General features: G+C 48.0%; 1 protein-coding gene across 1 annotated transcript in view; it reads right to left on the bottom strand.

Annotated features, from left to right (window-relative positions):
* The window catches only part of atg2a (autophagy related 2A), a 100,799-nt gene that overhangs the window by 46,129 nt on the left and 36,295 nt on the right, over positions 1-18,375 (bottom strand). Inside the window, exons 12-19 of the mRNA XM_048619616.1 lie at positions 15,469-15,628; positions 14,223-14,321; positions 12,062-12,232; positions 10,651-10,921; positions 9,089-9,185; positions 7,068-7,230; positions 4,083-4,225; positions 1,282-1,436 (exon numbers count right to left, since the gene is read on the bottom strand). Of these exons, the coding sequence (XP_048475573.1) occupies positions 1,282-1,436; positions 4,083-4,225; positions 7,068-7,230; positions 9,089-9,185; positions 10,651-10,921; positions 12,062-12,232; positions 14,223-14,321; positions 15,469-15,628 (1,259 nt within the window). The remainder of the gene's footprint in view (positions 1-1,281; positions 1,437-4,082; positions 4,226-7,067; positions 7,231-9,088; positions 9,186-10,650; positions 10,922-12,061; positions 12,233-14,222; positions 14,322-15,468; positions 15,629-18,375) is intronic.

Here is an 18,375-nt window from a genome sequence, read left to right as displayed (position 1 = left end):
CTTATTCCCATATAACAGGCCCCAGTAGCTGAATGGCCTCTTATTCTTATAATAACAGGTTCCAGTAGTTGAATGGCCTCCACCCATTCCTGAGGAACAGGTTTAAGAAACTGAATAGCTGCCTTCTGTAACAGGCCTGATAGGGGATGAAAACCTCCTTCCTATCCCTGTGCCAAGATAGACTGAATGATCTCCTCCTGTTCTGTGTAACAAGCTTGAGACACTGAACAGCACCCGCCTGTTCTTATGCAACAGGCGTGAGGGTGGGTGGGGCTGGGGGTGTTTGAATGCCCTCCTCCCATTCTTGTGCAATAGACTCGTGTGGCCAAATGCTCTCCTTTACTTGTGTAATAGTTTCAAATGGCATATTGGCTTCCACCTGTTCCTACGTTACAGGCTCAAGCAGGAGAATGGCCACCTCCTGCTCCTACAGAATATTCAAGGCCTCGTTCTGCTCCTATGTATAAGACTGTATCCTGCACCATAGTGGTAAGAGGCTGGTGAGATTGCAGAGCTGGGTTTTCGACGGTGACTAATTTAAATTGGGTGCCCCCAATCTCTGTTAGCCCGCTCAGGCCCAGCAGCGTGGTGTTGCTGACAGCGACGTCGGAGGCAACTTCAGGTTGCCGGCAGCTTCTGCACCGTCGAGGCAGACTTAGCGCCGGCTCAACGTCAAGTCTGTCTCACCTCCTTTTGAAAGGAGATTCCAGGAGGCTGTTGCAGCGGAGAAAGGGGTGCGGACCGGCATCGTGGTGGCGCTGGCCCGGGATTCCACTGGGGTGGGGGAAGCTTTCGGGGTCCTCAAGCCCAGAGCCATGAAATGGATTAAAAGTTGGACTTTGTCTTAAATTCTCTTTTTACTTCTAATTTCTTTTTGTCTTTATGATCTGATTCTGAACTTTTTATTTCTTTATTTTTCCCATTTATTACAATGATTTTGTACTTTTGAAGGTCTGTAATGCTGGACATTTTGTACTCAAGAATGCGTATCTGGGTACCTTTGTACGCCAGATGGTGCCGTAAGTGGCTTGTAAAAACTTTTCACTGCATTTACGGGAGTACATGTGACAATAAGGCTAATACAATTCAATCAAGTCATGCCCCTCAACCTAGCACCCCCGACCCCAGATCCCTCCCAGCAATGGTTCCAGCGGTTCAGCATTGATCAGTTCTCAGTGGGAGAATGTACAGGGTTCCCTCTCCCGGCTGACACACCGAGGAAGCCCAGAGCGGTCAGCGTTTATAAAGAAGGGCACCCGGGTTACGGAGGGAATCGCTCACCCAGTCTGAAGGCTGACTTGCAGAGGCGGAAGTTGTCCTGTGCGAAGGGGGTGCAGCCCGGCAAGAGAGGGTGCAGCCCTGCGGTGCCCTCGCCCTGTGCCATGTTGCTGGGCGAGGGTGCGGCCGGCACCCACATCAGAAGGTCATTGTTGATTCTAAAATTGGAAAAGGAATAAAAACACAAAGACATTGTTATGAAGCTTCATCGCATGTCCGAGCTGCTATTTCCTTTCCACATAACGCTGCTCCATCAGAGGACTTGATGGGCTGAATGGACTCGTCCTGAACTGTAACAGTTTCGGTCTCTGTACTTGAGGAAGAATGGAAAAGTATTGGAGGTGGTTCAGAGGAGGTTTACCAGTCTGAGACCTGGTTATCCTACGAGGAAAGGTTAGAGAGACCCGGCTTGTTTCTGGAGTTTAGAAAAGTGAGAGGTGAGCTGATTGAAGCACAAAACATCCTCAATGATCTGGACAATGCCGACGTGGAAAGGACGTTTCCTCTTGTGGGCAAGTCCAGAACTAGGGGACCTACCCTTTTAGGAGAGACGAGGGAATATCTTTTCTTTCAGAGGATTGAGACACTTTGGAGCTCCCTGCTCAGAAAGCAGTGGAGACCAGTCACTGGATATTCGGAAGGCCAAGATGCAAAGGTTCATCTTAGGCAAGGGAATCAAAAACAAGGGGTGGATAGATGGAAATATGGAATCTGGAATAGCTATTACTTTATCGAATGCTGGAGCAGGCTTGAGGGGCTGTTCGGACTATTTATGCTCCTGATTCAGATGTTCATTAGACTTGCAGTGTTAAAGCACCTTTCACAATCTCAGCATGCCCCAGAGCGCCTTACAGCCCAGTGAGATCTCTGTGAAGTGTAGTCACAACAACATTAAAACTGCAATTAGGAAGTGCACACGTTAAAATCTCTCGCTGGCTCTGGGTAAATCAAGTGGCAAGAGGCTCAAGGACCCGGATGCATTTTGACAGAATCACATTTTCCATTAAAAACCTACAACTTCTACTGCTGAGGGACACAAGCGTATCACTGAAGGGAACATCATTTCCCATCTGAGCCACTCGCCATCCTGACTTGAAAATATATCGCCGTTCCCTTCAGTGTTACTGGGCCAAAATCCTGGAGCTCTCTTCCCAACCACACAGTAGGTGTCCCTACCCCACAAGGACAGCAGTGGTTCGAGAAGGCAGTTTGCCACCATATTTTCCACAGGCAATCAGGCATAATAACTGGTATAACCTAAGATGTCCACATCCCACGTACACATAGATAAACAGAGGCCAGTCCATCCATCATGCCTGTGCCAGCTCCTCAGACTATCCCATTAGTGGCACACCCGTCATCCTTTCCCAGTAGCTGTCCAAATGTGGCCAATTTCCCTCCGTGCAGCACAATGGCTCAGTGGTTAGCACTGTTACCTCACAGCATCAGGGACCCGGGTTTGATCCCACCCTCGGGCAGCTGTCTGTGTGGTGTTTGCACATTCTCCCCATATCTGCGTGGCTTTCTTCCGGGTTCTCTGGTTTCCACCCACACTCCAAAGATGTGCGGATTAAGGTGGATTGGCTGTGCTAAATTGCCCCAGAGTGTCCAGGGATGTGCAGGCTGGATGGGTTAGCCATGGGAAATGCAGGGTTACAAGGACAGGGTGGGGGGTGGGTGGATGCTCTTTGGAGTGTTGGTGTGAATGGCCTGCTTCCTCAGTTTAGGGACTCTGTGATTTTGAATGATCCAATGTGTTTCCATCGATCCTCCCAGCAGTGCACCCCAGTTCACAGTAGCTCACGATGTGACAAAATCTCCTCTCCTCCCCCCGCTCTGGTTTCTCTTTATTTGCATCCCTCGGGTTACTGACCCCGCGTGCCCTTGGACACCATTTTTCCTTCATTACTCTAACAGAATCTGTCATGATGGCCCTTGAAATGTCATAACATTCAAGGCCACGGGTCAAGTGCTGCAAAGTGGGGCTAGCATATATTTAGAGTAGTTTATTGTCGGTTCAGACCCGATGGGATTTTTCTGTACTATGTGTTTCTATGATAAACTATGGATGATTCGGTTCAATCTGTCCTTCATCACCTCTGCTCCAAGTGGAACTATCCTACCTAGTTCTCAGATGAGGGATAAATCTGATAGGACTGTGATGAGGAGAAGTGTCTTCACCCGGAGAGTGGTGAGCCTGTGAAATTCTGTCATGATAAGTGGTTGAGGCCAAAACATCATGTTCTTTCAAGGAGGATGTAGATAAAGCTCTGGTGACTAAAGGGATATGGAGGAGAAGGTGGGATTAGGGTCTTGAGTCGATGATCAGAATCATAGAATCTCTGCAGTGCGGAAGCAGGCCATTCAGCCCATCGAGTCCACACCAACCCTCCAAAGAGCATCTCACCCAGACCCACTCCCTACCCTATCCTGATATTTCCCATGACTAATCCAGCGAGCCTGCACATCGCTGGACACTATGGCTAATTTAGCACGGTCAATCCACCCTAACCTGCACATCTTTGGTCTGTGGGAGGAAACTGGAGGAAACCCACGCAGACATGGGGAGATTATGTGACCTCCCCACAGACAGTCGCCCAAGGGCGGAATCAAACTCAAGTCCATGGAGCTGTGAGGCAGCAGTGCTAACCACTGAGCCACCGTGTCGCCCTGATTTTATTGAATGGTGGAGCAGGGTCGAGGGGCCGAATGGCCTACTCCTGCTCCTATCTCCTATGCTTCTGATGTTAAAAACTGAGGGGCTAGGGGAACTGGATGCTATCTCAGTGCGTCACTAATCCTACCTGTTGTAGATACTCTCGTAGAATTCCTTGCTGGGAAACAGTAGGTGCAGGGCAGGCAGGGTCAACTCCAGCACGTACTGGGACGTTGCCAGGGTCTGGGATTGGAATTGTGCCATCTCTTCCGGATCTCCCGGGATCACCATCTGTCAAGCAGAATGAATGTTAAAGGTTGCTGTTCACAAACCAAACATCACAGGGCTTTTGTTTTTTAGGTAGGGGACGTGGGTGGTGGTTTGGCTTGGGAAGGAGAGAAAAGTTCAAGTGAGGTAGTAAAAGGGCAACATGATGGCTCAGTGGTTAGCACTGCTGCCTCAGAGAGCTGGGACCCAGGTTCGATTCCACCCTCGGGCAACTGTCTGTGTGGAGTTTGCACATTCTCCCCGTGTCTGCGTGGGTTTCCTCTGGGTGCTCCGGTTTCCTCCCACAGTCCAAAGATGTGCAGGTTAGGGTGGATTGGCCGTGCTAAATTGTCCCGTAGTTCCCAGGGATGTGCAGGTTAGGGTGGATTGGCCATGCTAAATTGCCCCGTAGTGTCCAGGGATGTGCAGGTTAGGGTGGATTGGCCATGCTAAATTGTCCCATAGTGTCCAGGGATGTGCAAGATAGGGTGGATTGGCCGTGCTAAATTGTCCCATAGTGTCCAGGGATGTGCAGGTTAGGGTGGATTGGCCATGCTAAATTGCCCCATAGTGCCCAGGGATGTGCAGGATAGGGTGGATTGGCCATGCTAATTTGCCCCATAGTGTCCAGAGATGTGCAGGTTAGGGTGGATTGGCCGTGCTAAATTGCCCCGTAGTGCCCAGGGATGTGCAGGTTAGGTGGGTTAGTCGCAGGAAATTCAGGGTTACAGGGATACGGTAGGAGTCTGTGTCGGATGCTCTTTGGAGGGTCGGTGTAGACTCAACGGGCTGAATGGTCTGCTTCTGCACTGGAGGGATTCTATGATATGATTGCCGTGCAATTTTTGGGAAGGCAGAAACTCCAGTGGATGTTCACTATGAAGATTATGGGATGTCAGAAATCATGGCAATGGCATCTGGTTATATGACAGGGTGTCAAATATCAATATTCTTGGGGTGGGAGATCACCATTGACCAGAAACCAAACAGGACCAGCCGTATAAATACATGCTACAAAAGCAGGTCAGATGCTGGGAATTCTACCGCGAGTCACTCATCTCTCGACTCCCCAAAGCCAGTCTGCAATGTACAAGACACAAATCAGGAGTGTGATGGAATACTCCCCACTTGCCCCTGGAAGGGAGCAGCTCCAACAACACTCAAGAAGCTCGACACCATCTAGGACAAAGCAGACGGCTGAGAGTCTTTGAAACTCCTTGCCACAGAGAGCATGTGCATGTTTAAGACTGAGATAGATAGGTTTGCAATCAATAGTAGAATCGTGGGTTATGGGGAAAGGTTAGGAAAATGGACATGACTAACTGTCAGATCAGCCTTGATCCTATTGAATGGGGGGGGCGGGGGCAGGCTCAAAGGGCCAAATCGCCTTCTCCAGTTTGTATTTATCATGGTCTTTCAGTCTTGATTTCCTAATTTGTCTCTGTGAAGCATCTCAGGACATGAATGGAGTGCTGTACAGACATAAAGGGAAGCTGTTTGCTTTTGGTGTGATCCTCAACCTCAACAGAATCACAAACTGCGCTGCTACAATCTGTCTCTGCAAGCTGGGGCAGGGTTACACGCTGGGGCTTTCTACCCCTGACCAGTGTCTAGATGCTGCTTAGCCCAACAAGTTTAACATTCTCAAATATTTATCCAAATTGCCCTTTGGAAAATTTCCTCCAGAATCAGCTTCCAATGCTCCTTCAGACTGTGCATCCCAGATCACAACAACTCGCTATGTTAAAAAAGAAATTTGCGTCAGCTCTCACTCCTTTGTCAATATCCCTCTGGTTCATGACCCAGTTGCCAAAAGAACAAGTTACTCCCTATCTACTTGAATAGAAGCCCCCTCAAGATTAGACAAAATCCACCCTTAACCCTCCTGGTTCTGAGAAGAACAATCCCCAATCCTGCAATCAGTCTACCCTCATCTTAGGCACAGAGATGTGGTAAATTTGCTCACTATCCTCTCTAAGATTATAAAAGAAATCTGCCAGTAGTGGGAGTAGGTTTAAGTTGCAACGATGGCCTGTGCTCAGTTTTCACGAGTATTCCAGGAAGCAAAGCGAGGTGTCGAGCCAGAGGGCAAAAAGGGTCAACATGGGGTTAGATACAGAGTAAAGCTTCCTCTACACTGTCCCCGATCACACACACCCAGGACAGGGACAGCTCGGGGTTAGATACACAGTAATGCTCCCTCTACACTGTTCCCCATCAAACAACCCCAGGACAGGGACAGCACGGGATTAGATAGAGAGTAAAGCTCTCTCTACAATGTCCTCCCATCAAACACTCCCAGGCCAGAAACAGAATGGGTGCAGATACAGAGCAAAGATCCCTCTACACTGTCTCTCATCAGACGCTCCCCAGGACAGGGACAGCACAGGGTTAGATACAAAGTAAAGTTCCCACTGCACCATCCCCATCAAACACTCCCAGGACAGGGACAGCACAGGGTTAGGTACAGAGTAAAGCTCTCTCTACACTACACTGTCCCCAAACACTTACAGGACAGGGACAGCAGGGGGTTAGATACAGAGTAAAGACCCCTCTACACTGTCCCCATCAAACACTGCCCAGAACAGGGACAGCACAGGGTTAGATACAGAGTAAAGCTCCCCCTACACTGTCTCCAACCAGAACACAAATCCCTCCCAGGCATTCAAGTAATATAAAGTCAATTAATAAATATCAAATTAAAAGCTCGACTCGGTGATGGTGACCATGACGATTGCAATCAACTGTTGGAAATCCAGGCCAGTAATCTTTCTCAAGGAAAGAAATCTGCTACCCTTACCCTGGTCTGGCCGACACACGGGTGTTTGCGGTGAACTAGAGAAGTCGAAAGGTTACGGCTGCTCACCTCCTCGGTCTCATACATGGTGCGTTTGGATGAGAACGGTGATGGTTCGGGCTGCTTCAGTTCACAGGGGCTCTCGACAGCTGACAGGTCCATGTCATCCGTTTTCTCCATGATCAGGTCCCACTCAGAGCCACTGCAGTCTGGGTTCACCGTCAGCACAATCCTACCCAAAAAACAAAAATCAGGATCACAGCACAGCACACAGACAAAGCCCTGCAAATCTCCCTCCAATCCTCACCCAAAACCCATAGTTATGGACCAGACCAGACACCCTCAAAATATTTTAAGAAGGTGGCCTAGACCCTAACGTTTTCTTATTTTAAAGGCAAATGTAAAGTGTCTGTTTCAGATGCTATGTGACTGGTCAAAATACAATTTTTTTAAGCACTGTAATTAAAATAAAACACAAGAAAGAGGAATTTAGAATAACTTAACTCTATTGGAAACTTAACAGAATAATAGATGCAGTAACTATTACTAGTTAACTGTTCCAATATTGTAACATCCCATATACACAGCCCTCGGCAAAAGGGAAAGTTCAGACAGAGATTCTCACACGCAATTCAGAGAGAGTAATGGCCGGAAGACATGTACTGAAGCTTCAACTCTGTTGAGACCCCAATAGCTTCTGATGCTACTGAAAATCCAAAACCCAGAAATCCTCATCTGTGAGGGCTGGCTACACCCATTCAGGTTATTTTAGAAAAAACAATCCCAAGGCCTCCCAAGCTGTTTACTCAAGTGGTCTTAACTAGCCAGCTCGGGACCTCTTGTTCAATATCTCTCCTAAAAGAAACCAGGGCAAAATAACAAAAGCGACTGCATTGTCAAACCCGACACATTTTCTGTCAGTGCAGACAGATGATGGGAAAGGGCAAAAGTGAGGGGCATTTCCTTCATAGGAGGAATCAGGCTGCAGTCAAATGAAATACATGCCTCCTAGAACGGATTCCTTCTGCTAATCTGTTGCAGGATCCATGACATTTTACCTCCATCCCTTACCCAGGGTCCTGAGGGCAACTCAGGTAATCCACTCCCAGAGATTGAGATATCCCAACAGAAAATGAAACTGCAACATTATGGGCTGCATGGCTCAAGGTTACACTATCACAGGCAATTGGGTTAACCAGTAAAATCACCTTAATAACCAGAGAAATTGGGATTGGCAACTCCTAGGACAGGTACAGCATGGAGTTCAATACAGAGACAAGGTCTCTACACTGTCCCTATCAAACACTCCCAGGACAGGGATAACATGGGGTTAGATACTGAGTAAATCTCCCTCTACACTGTCCAGGACAGGGACAGCATGGGGTTGGATACAGACTAAAGCTCCTTCTACACTGTCCCCCATCAAACACTCCCAGGACAGGGACAGCACGGGGTTAGATACAGAGTAAAGCTCCCTCTACGCTGTCCCCATCAAACACTTCCAGGACAGGGATAACATGGGGTAGAGGAAGCTTTAGTCTGTATCTAACCCCATGCTGTCCCTGTCCTAGGCAGTGTTTGATGGGGGACAGTGTAGAGAGAGCTTTACTCTGTATCTAACCCCCTGCTGTCCCTGTCCTGGGCAGTGTTTGATGGGGGACAGCGTAGAGAGAGCTTTACTCTGTATCCAACCCCGTCCCCATCACACATTCCCAGGAAAGGGACAGCACGGGGTTAGATACAGAGTAGAGCTCCCTCTACACTGTCCCCCATCAAACACTCCCCCAGGACAGAGACAGCATGGGGTTAGATACAGAGTAAAGCTCCCTCTACACTGTCCCCCCATAAAACACTCCCAGGGACAGCACGGGATTAGATACAGAGTAAAGCGCCCTCTAAACTGTCCCCCATCAAACACTCCCAGGACAGGGAAAGCATGGGGTTAGATACAGAGTAAAGCTCTCTCTACACTGTCCCCCATCAAACACTCCCCTAGGCCAGGGACAGCACGGGGTTAGAATCTGAGCGGTTAGGATGAGTACAGTGACCTTGGCTATCCATGAATTCCATGCCCTTGGCATGTTACTTACTTTGGGATGATGTACTTTCTCCCAGCAACAGTCTTGTCAGGTGTTTTTGAGACTCGGATGCAAGAGACGCCAGGGTTGACTCCATCTTCGTATACACCTGTCGGAACAATGTTTGACCAGGAGTGGTTTTACTGTGATGTCCCTACAAGGATCAGGCCAAGTGTTTCCTAGCTCATCAACACACCTTAACTCAGAGACCTCTCTCTCTCTTCCCCATTCCACTGAAGCCGGTCATGGGCTCCTACTGACATCCACCCTTTAGATGGTTGCCCCAGTGACTAGTTATCAGACACAGAGCCCCAAACTCACTCGGGGTGGGCAGCTGTTCAACCTCACCAGGCATCATAGCCTAACCTGATACTCTCTGATCCTGGAATAATAACTGGGACGAATAATTCCGCTAACCTTTAGCTTCCTCAACCCAGTGCCAGTGAGATCACTTCCTCCAGCTGCAGGAAGTATGAGGCAAACTGCGCGCCATTCATATCCAGAAGGCAGCCTAAAGGGCTTCACAGGCCAATAAGTGCTTCATTTCTAAGGATGACAAACTTGTTTTGGAGAAAATATACAGGGCAGGATCCCACAAAAAGCGATGACATAAATAATCAGTTATTGTTTGTTTTCTCTGAAACATTGTTGATTCAGGAACAGTTACAAGGCCCCAGGACATGAGGTGCATTCTTTCAAAGATTGGCCATGGGATCTTTTACATCCCACCTTGAGGACAGCAAGTGCATGCTCTGAGCACCAGCACAGCCCACACTTAGACAATGCCATGTGGGTTCCAGCGCTGAAAGTGGAGAGATCAATGTCTCCCTGCCCCATAATATTCCGGGATCCCGGCCTTTGTCCATTTCTGGATTCCTTCTGCATCCCCAGTCAGTGGTTGATCTTCAGCCCCCTGCGCTCCCAGCTTCGAGATTCCCTCGCTAAATCTCTCTGCCTCCCCATCTCTCTTCCTTCATTTATTCATTCACGGGATGAGGGCATGTCACTGGCTAAACAGCATTTATTGCCCCATCCCTAATTGCCCAGAGGGCAGTTAAGAGCCAGCCACATTGCTGTGGGTCTGGAGTCACATGTAGGCCAGACCAGATAAGGCTGGCAGTTTCCTTCCCTAAAGAGCATTAGTGAACCAGATGGGTTTTTCCAACAATTGACAATGGATTAATGGTCATCATTAGATTCTTAATTCCAGATATTTATTGAATTCAAATTCTACCATCTGCTGTGGCGGGATTCGAACCCAGGTCCCCTGAATGTTATCTGGATCTCTGGATTAACAGTTCTGTGGCAACACCACTAGGCTATCACTTGCCCTCTTAAGAGACTCCTTCGAAACACTCACTTTGATCGAGCTTTGTCCCCAATATGTTTATGAGTAACTTGTTGTCAATTTTAAACAGTCTGTGTTCCTGTCAAACACCCCTCAACGTTTTACTGTAATAAAGGTGACCAATAACAGGGTTAGCCTGCTTTGGAAGGTCTAAACCAGCTCTTCTTAAAAGTTTTACCCAGCCAGCATGAGACTGCAAAGAGAAAAGGCAGGCAGGCTGACTCACCATGTAGATCGGTGAAGCTGGCTTCATATTTGACGGGCTCGGTTCTGGAAGTGGCTCCGAGTTCGGTTCTGCAGCACAGGTCAGTGAACTCCAGCCGCAGGGTCTCCCTGCGCACGGCCTTCTGGAACCAGGGTGTGCGCTCGGGCTCGGGTCGCAGATCGGGTACGGGGAACTGCAGCCGCAGGTGGGCTCTGGGGGCTGTGAGGCGCACCGAGGTCGGCTGCCCCAGCACAGGAGGCGGCTCGGCACAGAGCGCAGAGATCCCTGGAATCTGAAAATCATCGGTCAAGCAGCAAGTCAGCACAGAGGGAAACGCGCACACATACAGACACGCACGCTCATACACTAACACAGACGTACACTCACATAGCAAGAACAGGAGCAGACACACACAGCAGCAGCAAGTAATAAGTCACGAGGCTGATATTTAATTAAGGTAGGCTGCTCCTCAGGGCAAATGCCACCAGCGTGTTCAAACTTTACAAAGCCAGCAAATTGCTGCAATGTAGAAAAGTTCACTGCAGTCAAAATGTGAACATAGACCATCAGCCTGAGGCACATTGAAAGGGCAGTGTAGAGAGAGCTTTGCACTTATGTCCAAATCTGTGCTGTTGGTTCTGAGGAAGGGTCACCGGACCTGAAACGTTAACTCTGTTTTTTCCTTCACAGATGCTGCCAGACCTGCTGAGCTTTTCCAGCAACTTTGTTTTTGTTCCTGTGCTGTCCCTGTCCTGGGAGTGATGGATGGGGACAGTGTAGAGAGGCAGCCTTACTCCATATCTAACCCTGTCCTGTCAGTGATGGACAGTACAGAGGAAGCTTTACTCTGTATCTAACCCTGTGCTGTCCCTATCCTGGTGGCGTTTGATGGGGGACAGTGTAGAGAAAGCTTTACCCTGTATCTAACCCTGCACTGTCCCTGTCCTGGAGAGTGTTTGATGGGGGACAGAGTAGAGAGAGTTTTACCCTGTATCTAACCCAGTGCTGGGGAGTATTTGATGGGGGACAGTGTAGAGTGAGCTTTACTCTGTATCTAACCCAGTGCTGTCCCTGTCCTAGGAGTGTCTGGTGGGGTGACAGTGAAGAACGTAGACCCAGACCCCACTCCTATGCTATCACCAGTCTTTTGCCCTTGTCCCAGTCATGCCTTGTTCCAAGCCTGTTACATTTCATACCTTTCCCAGTCAGGGATATGGGCCAAATGCTGGCAGATGGGAATAGATTAATTTAGGATATCTGGTCGGCATAGACGAGTTGGAACAAAAGGTCTGTTTCTGTGCTGTACAGCTCGGTGACTGTCTGACCATAGACCCTCAGAGTGGAAACATGACCTCTGTTTCTCTCTACACACATGCTTCCTGACCTGCTGACTATTTCCAGCATCCAGGCCATTCCCTGCTTTTCCGCTCACCAGTACTTGCTCCGACGGTCTCCTCTGCGCTGTCTGGAATTCCTGACCCCCCACCGGATGGGGCCTAAGTAGGAAGTCCACCCTATCCAGGAAGCCAAGGTCGATATCCACGTGTGCCTCTTGGAGCTCGATGAGCAGCTCGGCGCTGCGCGACACCTTCCTGTGGCTGCCCTGAGGGGAAGTGGACACCGTTAGTCATACGCCAGGCCACTTCCAACCCTGGCCCGCATCCCCCAGCTATAGATTTCCCGAAATACAGCGCCATCAGTCCCCTTCCCGGTGAACTCCATCACCCTTGGCATGAAATATCTTCTCCCAGTTTTCCACATTATTCCTGAATCTTTTTACTCTACATCTTGGGACAGTCTGTACAACATCGGTGGTGATGTTGGATTAGCTCAGTTGGCTGGTTTGCAGCGCAGAACGATATCAACAGTGTGGGTTGATCCCCACACCAGCTGAAGGATTCTCCTTCTCAGCCTCTCCCCTCAGGGTGACCCTCGGGTGAAATCACCCTCGGGTGAGAGAGTCGTCTCTCTCAGATAAGACAGCAGCCCCATGGCCTGACAAGAGTATGGCTACGTTAACCTTTTTACAATGTTGGCACACAGTTTTGGTCTCCTCATTCTTTTTGTTTCTTTATTCATAACGGGATGAGGGCGTCGCTGGCTAGGCAGCATTTACTGCCCATCCCTAATTGCCCAGAGGACAGTTCAGAGTCAACCACATTGCTGTGGGTCTGGAGTCACATGTAGGCCCAGACCAGGTAAGGATGGCAGTTTCCTTCCCTAAAGGACATTAGTGAACCAGATGGGTTTTCCAACAACTGACAATGGATTCATGGTCATCATTAGATTCTTAATTCCAGATTTTTTTTTATTGAATTCAAATTCCACCATGTGCTGTGGTGGGATTCGAACCAGAGTCCCCAGAACATTATCTGGGTCTCTGGATTAACAGTCCAGTCCTAATACCACTAGGCCATCACCTTCTCTTGCAAGAATATGTTGGAAGCAGTTCAGGGAAGCTTTACTCAGAATGGGCAGGGTTTTATTTTAATTATTTCATCCCTAGTTAAGAATCAACCATGCTGCTGTAGACCTGGAGTTACATGTAGGCCAGACCAGGTAAAGAGGGCAGATTTTCTTCCTGTCGGTGAAGCAGACTATGACAATTGACAATGCCTACAAGGTTGCCATTAGGATAGCTTTCTCTTTCAATTCCAGAGTTTAGTTTTAATAGAATTCAGCTGCCATCGTGGGATTTGAACCTGCGTCTCAGAACTTTGCCTGGTCTCTGGATTACTGGTCCAGCAACAATAGCGTTATGCCACCAACCGCCCTGGTTGTCCCATGAGGGAAAGGCTGGACAGGCTCAGCTTGCCAAAGCCAGAGTTTAGATCAGTAAGAGACAACTGGAGTGAAACTCATGAGATCCAGAACAGTTTATCGACCTAGGAGTTAGAAGTAGGCCACGTCTGACAAGGATATTTCATCTCACGCGAGAACCAGTTCAAAAAGAGATTGAGGATACACATTTAAAACGGAGACGAGGAGAAACTTTTTCTGACAGAGGCTCATGGGTCTTTGGAACTTTCTTCCTCAAAAGGCAGTGCAAGCATAGTCCTTTAATATTTTTAATACCAAGTTAGATAGATGTTTAAGCGAAGGTTATCGGGGAGGAGGGAGGATTGACAGGAACGTGGATCAGCCACGATCATACTGAGTGGCGATGTGGATTCGAGGGTGCAAATGGACCCCTCCGACTCCAAATCTGCATGTTTGTACACGCGCGTACGGTTAATTTGCGATCAGCCTCACTCTCAGGGTTGCTGTCATTCACATGAACCTTTAAACTGCCCTCTCATGTGGCTGTGAAAGAGCAAACAGCCACTACTGGATGAAGTGCAAATGGGGGAATCACCCTGGTGTCATGGACCAATCAGTACCCTTCATTCAAACGTGTCCGTGGGAGCCTGCTGTGCACAAATAGGCAACTAGGTTTCATCTGTGATTAGACTTTATAAAGCACTTCAAGGGCTGTCAAGCACTTTGAGATGCTGGATATCATGCAAAGTACGATAAATGTGCTCATCACTCTTATTTTTAATTGCTGGACAAATCACGGAACACACACACAGATTGCTTTGTCTCCACCTTACCTTGCCTGTTGTCCTCTGGGTCTGTCTGTAATGAATCTGAGCGCAGGGACTGGCACTGGACCCGCAAGCCAAGGGGGACACCTTCTCAAACAGCAACAGCTGCACAGGATGAAACAAAATGGATAGGGTTAAAAGAGGAGATCCAAACGGACAGGCAGTGGACAACAGATGTGGGAGCAGTCCAGAAACCAGGAACAGACCTGTCAGTTTGCAAAATCCAGAACGCGGCGTGCAACATTCGGTGTGATTCTGCAACTGGACAGCACTTGTCAAATAATCCTGCTTGTGCTAATAATTATACCAAGAACCAATTTAGAATCATCAGTCAGGCTCACAGTACAGTCAACTTATATGTGCTAGAAGCCACATATATTCACATGCACAGCCCAGTCCTTTGCAAACAGAAAGGAAATATCCACATGTAACCCCTGCTGCATTCCCCGTGGCAATGCCTCAACTAATCCTGTGTCGACGTGCCTGGTTTGAATTTAAACAAAAGCTTAGCAGTTATGTGCTCCCTGGGGCTTTCTCCATGACAATGCCTACCATTCGCCAACTAATCAGCACCAGCTTCTCATGCAATATAAATTGCTGTTCCTGTTGAAATCTGGCATTCTTGCAATTCTGTCCTGACAAGTGTCAGTGTTTTGTACGACCAAGAGGTTAACTGCAACATTAATTCATCAAACAAGTGAGCCCAAAACAAAAAGAAATCTAGTGTTAGATGGAATTCAATGACTGGGGAGCATTTAAGGAACAATCTGTAGTGTGCTAATAGCTGATTAGCCACAATTTAAGATGATGAGTCAAGTTTACTCTTGGTAGAAATGGCGAACGTTCATACACAGGGATCTATTTTCTGCAAACAATAGGAAGATTTTTCTGAATTACCCAGTAGCTTGGAGCCTACAGTTCCCTGTTGCTTTCTCCATAGCAAAGCCTCAGCCAATCAGAGTCAAATTTGTAACCAATCAGCAAGCAGCCTTTCTCCTGCAGTATAAATTGTTGTCATCATTTGAAATTTGACATTCTTGCAATTGTCCTATTGGTTGCAAAATGAACATCTCCAGCAACATGTCTCCTTATTCAGCAATATTCAAGTTCTCGAAGATGTAGTAACTTTATATGAAAAACAGGTGCTTCAGGAGCTGACTAGAAGCCAGAGTGCAACGTTCTGGAGCAGTGTTTCAGAATTACTTGAGTTGTGTTCATCGGTGATGGAAAACCATCAGTGGATGCCACTCACCTCTGTATATCCAGCAGCCTGCTGCTCAGCTCCAGGTCCCACTGGGCTCCACAGGCATTCCAGGATCTCCAGTGTGCCGAAGCATATGTCCGTACTCAGAAGCTGCGCCCCACCGCCTGCCTTCTGCTCACTCGTCAGCTGCACCGCGCCACCTGTCAGCCTGGGCAGACACAACACCAACGACGACAGCATTAGCCACTGAGGGCACTCGCTTCCGCAATGGCGACAGCTCTGCACTTGCACGAGGGTCTCTGAGGCAGCAAAGGGCGTACACACAAAGGCGCCTCACGCAAGAACAGCGTGGGAGAATATTGGCCACCGAGCCACGTATGCAGATGTCAGAACACTTAACCGAAGAAGCTTTAAGCAGCATCATAAGGACAGTGAATGGGCACACATGGGTTAAATAAATGCAGGGCTACAGGAATGGAACAGAGGAACAGGTCCATCTAGTGTTGCCCGCACACAGCAAGCGTAGACTTAAGACAGGCTGTATAGCCTTGTAATTACTCTAAAAGGGAAAAAAACAAAGGGAGGGGAGATGGTTTTAAGGAGGGAATGCCAGAGCTTGGAGCCCAGGCAGAAGGCAGAGCTACACATAGTGAACAATTAAAATCAGGAGTGTGCAGGGGGCTAGAATTGGAAGTGCACTAAGATCCTGAAGGAGTATAGGTTTGGGGAGAATTACAGAGACAGGAAGTGCTGAGGACATGGATGGATCTGAAAATAAGGATGAAAATTTACAAATTAAGGTATTGTCATGCTGGAAGTCAATGTAGCACAGTGAGCATGGGGCAAGATGAGTGCATGTGGGGGTCTCTCTCCACATCTTGCTATAGACACCACGCTCTCCCCCACCCCACAGTGCCTCTCACTCTGAAATCGATTCAGTTCTCCCAAGATCAAGCAAGTGGGCACGCTCATCCTGCCCTCATCCCACCTCTGCCGGCCCAAGGAAGCCTGCCCAAAGTCTGGAACTCTCCATCCTGCAGATGGAGAAAGGAGCTGACCATCCATCCTGTCTCCCCTCCCACCATTTGCCCCAGCAGGTTCCTGCCATATCAATCAGGTGAGCTGCTTCTTGCCTCAGCCGCACAGAAGTTAATGTGTAAGTTATTCAGTCTGCTAACTCTCCCCTCAATTCTTCCCTGAAGGCAGCGGATATTTACGAAATAGGAGGCCATTCAGCCCCTCGAGACTACTCTGCCACTCAACTAGATCCTGGCTATCCTCAAAGCCACCTTCCCACATAATCCCCAATTCCAATTTCTATAAATGTCTACAAATCTATTGATCTCTATCTAAACAGACTCAACAGCTGAGCTTCACAGCGTTCTGGGGTTGAGTCAACACTGTCTGAGTAAAATTCCTCCTCGTTTCTGTACAAAATGGGCTATGTCTCATTTTCCGTCTGTCCTCTGGTTCAAAAGCCCATCTCCACCCCCACTACTCCAGTCAGGGGGAACAGTTCACAGAGAGACATTGACAGGTTAGGTAAGTGGCCAAAAAGTTAGCAAATGGAGTAGAATGTGGGAAAATGTGAAGTTATTCATTTTGGAAGGAAGAACAAAAGAACAGAGCATTATTCAAATCAAGAGAAAGCTACAACACAAAGGGACTAGGGGGGACTTGTGCACGAAACACAGAAAGCGAGCACACGGGCACAAGAGGTAATCAGGAAGGCTAATTGAACATTGGGCCTTATTTCAAGGGGATTGTAGTACAAGAGTAGGGAAGTCTTACTGCAGCTGCACAAGGTGCTGGTGAGACCACACCTGGAGTACATGAGCAGTTTTGGTCCCCATATTTAAGAAAAGATATTATTTCGTTGGACACAGTTCAGAGAAGGTTCACTACAATGATCCCTGGTAGGGAGGGATTGTTTTATAAGCAAAGGTTAAACAGGTTGGGACTCTACTCACTGGAGTTTAGAAGAAAGATAGGTGATCTCAATGAAACATACAGGTTTCTTAAGGGGCTTGACAGGGTAAATGCTAAGAGGATGTTTCCCACCATGGGAGAGTCTAGGACTAGAGGACATAGTTGCAGAATAAAGGGGCACCAATTTAAGACTGAGATGAGGAGGAATTTCTTCTTTCAGAGGGTATTGAGTCTTTGGAACTCCTAGCCACAGAGAGTTGTGAGGGTCTATTTAACGCTGAGGTAGACAGATTCTTGATCAATCGCGAAATCAAGGATGAAGGGGCTGATTGGCCTACTCCTATTGCTATTTCTTCTGGGCTTATGAAAACATCCTTGCTGTATCTATTTTGGTAAGCTACAATGAGATCCTCTCTCGTTCTCCTAAATTCTACAGAATTCAGGCCCAGCCTCTTCAATCTCTCCTCAAGGACAGTCCCTCCTTTCCAGGTTACACTCCCTCTGTAATATACATGTCCTTCCTTACGTAAGGAGACTACATTTGTACACAATATTCCATGAAACAGAGACTTGCAGAAGGGCAGCACCAACCAATACATCACAAGAGGAAAATTCAACAGGATTCTGCATTTTGGATATCAACATATGGACTGCAACAGGCGAGCTACGAGGGCCACTTTATCTGCCACTGGGTATCTCATTGCAGAAGGGACACAAGAACAATGCACAAGGTGCAGAAACGATTCACTGGGTCTTACCAGCGGTGAAGGGGTCACAACACCCCAGCACAAGCAGAGGCATTTTTCCACTCAATCTGAGAGTGACAAGTAACCTAACACAGCTCTTCGAGGTTATACAGAATTGTAATCACGCAAAAGTGAGAGACTGGTTCCAGGGTCAATTAAGACCACAAGGGAATGAGTGGGTAACAGATGAAACTAATGGGATATCAAAAAGCAAGGTGCATGTGGAGAGTGGAGTTAGACTGGGTGGGATATTAAAGGGTGCAGGGAGTGAGGGAGAGTG

This window comes from Rhincodon typus, chromosome 43 (genome assembly GCF_021869965.1).
Source record: "Rhincodon typus isolate 14 chromosome 43, sRhiTyp1.1, whole genome shotgun sequence".
NCBI lineage: Eukaryota > Metazoa > Chordata > Chondrichthyes > Orectolobiformes > Rhincodontidae > Rhincodon > Rhincodon typus.
The sequence above is the reverse complement of the archived record's forward strand: the minus strand, read 5'-3'. Positions and strand labels throughout refer to the sequence as shown.